A 6,615-nucleotide genomic window follows, 5' to 3' on the forward strand; every position below is an offset into this window, starting at 1 on the left:
AAGAAATGAGCATACTGACAGACAATTACTTTTACTGTGTGTTTTTTCCCTCACAAAGTTAGCAGCAGTGAGAGAGAGAGAGTGGGCAGTTGCTTCAGATGTTGGAAAACTTGAGTGCAACTTTGAACTTAAATTTTGCTCCAACTTCACAAAGTAACTTGTTGGCTGTGACATTGTGTGTATTTACATCCCAGATCCCATTTGAAAATAGGAGGAGAGGTGACAGGTAAAAAGTTTTCAGGAGTCAGGATGGGCATGCTTGGAGGGGGCATCGCTAGTAGGGATGAGCAACGGTTATGGCAGACGGGTAACTGCGGTTATTTACCCATAACAGTTTATGTTCATACCCGCATAACCGTTTATCCGTTGGGTAATTGCATAAACGGTTATACCCATACCCATAACCGTTTATAAACGGTTAATCATACTCATAACTGTGTACCCATTTACCTATTTTTTCACCCGTCTACATGTTTTTTTTTTTTTTTAACAACTTGAAAATTACAAAAGAAAAATTTGTCATAATTCGTTTTCTGACAATTAAACACTGTTATAGATACATTTTAGCATGCATTTTCCTATTTTAATCATTTAAGTCCTCATACAATTCCAATAATTGAAATAATAGGTTACGAACGATATTTTTCTGCTACACCCAAGCAAGTCTTTAATTATAATCCCTTTGATCACAAAGTAAAGCTTCTAAAAACAAAAAGTAATCATTATCTTGAATACTTGATGATTCAAAGCTCCAAAATATTCCGAAACTAAACACTTATGAACACTAATGCTTTAGCACGTTTAATCACAAAGTCTCATCAACTCGTTGTCACCAAAAGAGGCCTACAAAAGAAATGTATAAATTGAATTAGCATCCCATTTAGGAACAGCGACACCAATTAGCATTTAAGGTTTACATTTTACACTAAGTTATCAAAAAAAGAAAAGAAAAGCGGAGTACCAAGTCAAGGGGCAGACTTTTTTTACCTTAAATGTTATAGAGTTAATTAACAGCTGTGTTGCGATATGCATACTGAAATTTTGAGTTGAAAATGTGTAGCGGAAGACTGTTTCATGTTTGGATGCATGAAAAGAGTTAAAAACAGTTAACTTTATGTGCTTCCCACTTTATTTGCTGAACTAGCAGAAAACAGCAACAGCTCCATCCATAGTAATCAGCGCCTAACGAAACCATCGGCAGACAGTTGCAGAATCGTTGACCCTCCACAACTGTAAACAGAATGAAAATTTATATCAAGAAATAGGGGAAGAAAAATTCACATCATAACAGATTTAACGAGAGTATTGACAATATAACAATTTTAACGAGATTATTGACAATAGAACAGAAAAAGATGGTAGATAGGAATTATTATGAAATGTATAATGGTGAGGAATTTTGTAGATAAGCATTATCTGCCCAGCAATAAGTTGTGGGTAGCACAAACCTGTATGGTTCTCGGTTCTCCCACTAAAATCAGTACCCGCGACATATTTCACCTAATTGAAAAGAAATGTCATGTTCAGCATCATATTGTCCGAACTCAGAGATGGTTCAAAGGAGAATTCGTAAACACGGGTGTTTAATATAGTCCCATTCACAGAAACAGAAATTTTATAATGATAGACGAACAATTTTATCAAATTTAGAACTTGGATACTTCAAAAGTTCAAAGTCGACAGACTATGGGAACCACAAATTTGCTAAAAAGTCTACTAATTTATACGATATATACATCACAGTCTTCGTAATCAATGTCGTGTGGGTATGTAATGCTTCCAATGTTTCAGTGTGAATCACTAATCAACAATTTCGTTAGGCTTAGAATAGAAAACAAATGGTCATTACAGATGATATACAATTTCTAAAGCTTACATAGTCTTCGGTTTTCATCAACGCACTTGGTAATCAATATAGTGAAACATTGGAGCTGTATGCAAACTAATACTCATTCTGATATTAGTATTGTTGCTTTCATAACAGTGACAACAAGTCCATAGAGATTGATCATCACTTGTACGAATTTGGGCCCGTGGAATACCATATCCAGGTGAGTCCTCATTCCGAACAAACTGAATTCGAAATATTCTAATTGATCTCTATGTTCAGTGTTCATTTTTTGCTTCCTTTCGCAATATTAGTGTTCTAGAATCTAGGATCTTAACCTGTTCTTTAGTCAATATATGAAGAAAGTAATATGTTGTGACTTGTGAGTGACAAATACCTCACCTTATATGGGTTTCCAAGCAGGTATTTTGGTATATTTTCTGATGATTTTTGTGTAATAAAACAGTCTTCAGCATCAGATACACATTATATCTACTCGTCAGTGTCAATCCCTCTCCTTTCCCAGGGAGTCATGCTTCCATATGGGATTTCGCATAATACTAAACAGATGGTAAAGGGACTTCGTCCTGACGTTGTGGAAATCATTGAACCTGCAAAAGAAGGATACCAGCTTACTTTAAGACTTGATTTTTCTAAAATTTCAAATGGAAAAGGTTTGATAATCGTTCACATCATCTCCCAATAAATAATATATATGAATCACTTCGAGATGATTGCGAATTTCAGTTTGTACAGATCAATGCTCACCTTGATAGCAAAAGAACAAAAGAAACTAAATAATGAATTTCTGTAACCACTTACACTAACAATGCTTTCTTGAATTCCAAGCTTCTTCTTCCTCCAATCCCTAAAACCAGGCATTAAATAAAGATGACAGAACGTGTCAACATGGCAACACACCAGGAGCCACGGGGAAAGTCTCAAAACAAGTCTGACAAGTAAATTGGAAGGCAGCTATGTCCTATATTTAACCAGTATGACTGTATAACGAAGTTTTCTTGCTGTACTGTTGATGCTAACAATGTATTCATGCATTTATTTTTTTTCTTTCTCTAGATTCTGCGAAGGTAATTGCAGAGATTGCTGCTGTGCAGGCAGTAATCTTAAGTTCCCAGCTGAAAGAAATGTTGACGAATGTCAACTCTCAAGATACATCGCAAGGAATGTATAAGCCACTCAAACTTGAATATCACCCAAAAGAGCCTTTCTTTATTATTAGACAGGTAATTTCCACAATGAAATCATTAGCAAAATCAATAAAAGTGCTGATTCAACTGAACTTATTCTGATTGATCTACTCTATATTTCTAATGTACAATGAAAATATTCATGTTTTGACAGCCACAGAAAGTCATTGCATTATTCCCAATACGTTTCAAAGACAAAATAGATGTCATTATTGTAACAGCATTCTTTCAGGTTTGTGACCGATACAGTTAAGTAAAGATTTTCTCGTTAGCACTGTTAATGAAGTCACTCTTCTTGCTATTCCTTGCAAGATTTGGTTCATATTTTCTTTTTCTCGATTTTCTATTTGATTCCCTTCTGGGGAATGGAGACAGGAACTTATGGATGTTGGAAGTTCTGAAAAATGGAGGAAAGCGCCACCTTGTTGCTGATCACCCATTCCAGCTCCAGATTTAAGAGGAGGAACATTCGAAGATTTGTGTACATATAGAGGATTTGTCTCTTTCGGTATCTTCTTAGACTCCAATCTAAGTACTAAAAGTATAAACTTTCCTCTTAATCACTATAGATTATAAACTTTCCTGTAACTAAGTTGCTTATTTAGCTTATGGTTGATTTTCCACATACGAGATAAAACATCAGGTATACTCAGTTTAATACATTTGGTATCAACTTGTATACAGAGATTTCTTCACGTCATGTCAAGGGAAAAGACTAGACAAGACAGTATGGAGTTTACTGAATTTCTATTTGTGTTATATACCATTTAAAGGTAAAAACTCCATATTTTTTTTATCAGTTTTCTACTTTTCCTAGTTGAGAAAATTCTCTCCTTATTATAGAAATTTGTAAGAATTTCACGGTTACATCTGTAGTTAAAAACTTTGTTCAAGCAGTGCACTGGAAGTTTTATTCAGAGAAGGATGAGAAAGCGTTTGGAAGGACTAGTTGAAGTAAAACCCTTAAATACCAAAGCAACTCAAGACTGATGTTTACCAGTATACAATCTAGTTCCCTTCTGTCATATAAAAAGGCATTTTAAATAGAATACCCCAACACAACGAGAAAACTAATATTCTTTACATGCTTGCCAGTCCTGGGTAAGCGAAGCACAGAAGAAGAAGAAGAAGAAGAAGAAGAAGAAGAAAAAGTCGAAGAAGAAGAAGAGGGAAGCCACAAGGTTCCAGGCGTGCTTTAAGCTTGTATGCTTTCACAAACTCACCAACGATAAGTATATAAAAGAACTTAGCTAATTTCATTACCACTCTCTTCTTATTAGACAAAAACAAAATTCTTACGACAGCTTCCATTAAATCCATGGAATGGAGTAATTTAGAAAGTTATCAAAAATAGAATCTTTACAATGACATAGTGACTGGTTATTACATTATTCTTATTAACTTCTGTAAGCGAACTAATTCAGACCAATAACAACTCAAAATTTTCTAAATGGTTACAAATCTCTCATTGTTTGCTTTCAAGCAAATGCAGGATGCATGAACATGAGAGAACTGATCAAGATATCAAAACCTAGAGTCCTACAACGAAGATATGATGACATGAGCATGAAGATCAAGAGAATCCGTTGGCAGATTAAAATTCATGGTTTTGGGCAATTTCATTGATGATGGTTGAAAATGCCAAAGTTTTCTTCTTCAATGGGATATACCGAACTAAATTAAGTTATTTCCATACCTGATATGTTAGCTATTTATGATAGCAGTTAGAATAACCAAAATAATCATTCTCTGTAAGTCAGATTAACAAGCCAGATAACATGTTGTCCCAAATAATTCAGCTTGCTCTAAAATTAAAGAAAATAAAACAAAACTAGAGTTGTGGAAACATCAATAAAAGAAAAAAGAAACGACGATCGCTAAGGCAGCAGTTAATTTGTCAAAGTCATAAATTCTTTATGAAGATTACTGATACACCGAAAAAACTAAGTTATCCATATAATAATTAAGTTCAACTGGAGACAATCTAAAAACCAAATGACGGCATGCCATTAAAAAAGAGGAAAACACTACAAACTGAAGTTAAAGAATGAACAAATGAGTAAAATCTCCATTTTATCTGAAAATTTGTACCAAAATTGACAGTTAACAAAAGCAGAACATACACTTCATTCCAGCTCAATCTCGGGGCCAGGATGAATCAATACATGCTCCAGCTGCGCTAGCAACGGACCACTGGCCTCGCCAGCCTGCAAGTTGCAGTTACTTGCCAACAAAGCAAACAACACAAAACTCAATACCAAGATCGCAATCGCATGCCCGATGAACAAGAGCTTCATCACAGCGAAACCCCTCAAAGCGTCCTCCTCAAGGTCACATTTCCACTCAGCACTGTCCTGGTTAGGCCAAACCGACATTTTCTTACACCCTTTTAACCCAAATACATCAGTGTACAAGGACAAACCCAGTTGCAAAATCCAAGTGCCCTTAAAAACCAATCCAGAGGACAAGAAAAACTCGGCGAAATACGAACAGGGCCTAATCGACAAATACAGGCAAGAAAATGCACAAACTAGAGTCAATGCACCTAGCATATCATACACAGCGCCACCAAGACCCGAAATTCCCTTGCCGATCACAGAGTACTCAACGAAAAACGAAACCGCTGCGAAAACAAAGACGAACCCTTCATTGAAATTCAAAGGGTCGATGTTTTCACGGAAGATGATCAGAAGTACGAGTGCCCAGAACATGAAAATAGCGGCGGATTGCTGGAAGAAGGCGAAGCGGTAGGTGGGGTGGTGGCCGGAAAAGGCCAGAAAGAGGAAGATTTCGCAGAAGCAGGCGATGGGGAGGGCGATGGTGAGAGAGTACAAATCGAAGTTTCTCCATTTGGTTTCTGAGCAGTACCATGCTTTGGATTGGTAGAGAGATGGGTTCTTGAGGTAGAGGGAGGAGGAGCAGATGAAGCGGCGGAGGCCTATGGGAAAGAGGAGGACGAAGGCGGAGAAATGGGTTGCTAGTGATGCCATGTGAATTTTTGAATTTCTTGTGTTTGCTCCTTCTGGTACGTGTTGGTGAATTTCCTGTCTTTTTTTGTTTTGGTTCCCTCGTTCTTTCGTTGACGTTGTGATTTCTTGTGAACTTGTGAGGAGAGCTGTGAAATTCAGAGAGAGGTTTTTTACCCTTTATCCTTACTCTCAGAGAAGGTTAAAAACATTAAAAAAAAAAAAAAAATTTAATATATTTTTTTTTACACAAATGATAACATTAATAGGTTAATTGTTAAGTAATAAATAATTGATTTTCATTACTTCTGTTTTTTCAAAAGATAGACTTTATTAAATTCTAATTGAAATGTTTATATCCTCAGTCGAGATGTTAAAAGAAACTCGGGATCAATGCAATCTCATCTAAAAGAACCTCTAGTTTTGAATAAACGTTGCAACAGAATGTGCCGCTCAGTTGCCTTCTCAACGAACAAAGCAGTCGCCACATCAGTTGTAATAGCCTAAATGTCATACACTATGCTTTCGACCTCCGCAATTGATTTTCATTACTTGGGTAAAGTACCATTTGCGAGTCTACCACAAATTATCCTTCCTTTTTTGAGGTGAAAGT

General features: G+C 36.1%; 1 protein-coding gene across 3 annotated transcripts; it reads right to left on the reverse strand.

Annotated features, from left to right (window-relative positions):
• Positions 1–666: 666 nt before the first annotated feature.
• On the reverse strand, positions 667–6,150 carry LOC126595700 (uncharacterized). Of its 3 annotated transcripts, XR_007613659.1 has the most exons (6): positions 5,160–6,150; positions 2,651–2,696; positions 2,226–2,439; positions 1,449–1,500; positions 988–1,230; positions 667–843 (listed from the first exon to the last, which is right to left on the reverse strand). XR_007613659.1 is itself a non-coding variant. In XM_050262006.1 (3 exons), exon 1 carries the CDS (start codon positions 6,024–6,026, stop codon positions 5,163–5,165), a length of 864 nt encoding a protein of 287 aa, XP_050117963.1. In that variant the 5' UTR covers positions 6,027–6,150; the 3' UTR covers positions 1,762–2,439; positions 2,651–2,696; positions 5,160–5,162. The 3 variants fall into 3 exon arrangements, 1 of the variants encoding a protein (XP_050117963.1); XR_007613660.1 differs by lacking the exon at positions 1,449–1,500 and having other exon boundaries at positions 2,231–2,439; XM_050262006.1 differs by lacking the exons at positions 667–843; positions 988–1,230; positions 1,449–1,500 and having other exon boundaries at positions 1,762–2,439.
• Between the last annotated feature and the right edge of the window lie 465 nt (positions 6,151–6,615).

This window comes from Malus sylvestris, chromosome 13 (assembly GCF_916048215.2).
Source record: "Malus sylvestris chromosome 13, drMalSylv7.2, whole genome shotgun sequence".
NCBI classification, from domain to species: Eukaryota; Viridiplantae; Streptophyta; class Magnoliopsida; order Rosales; family Rosaceae; genus Malus; species Malus sylvestris.

Coding starts and splice junctions, on each gene's coding strand:
- LOC126595700 (XM_050262006.1), bottom strand. CDS start 6,026: ATGGCATCACTAGCAACCCATTTCTCCGCCTTCGTCCTCCTCTTTCCC.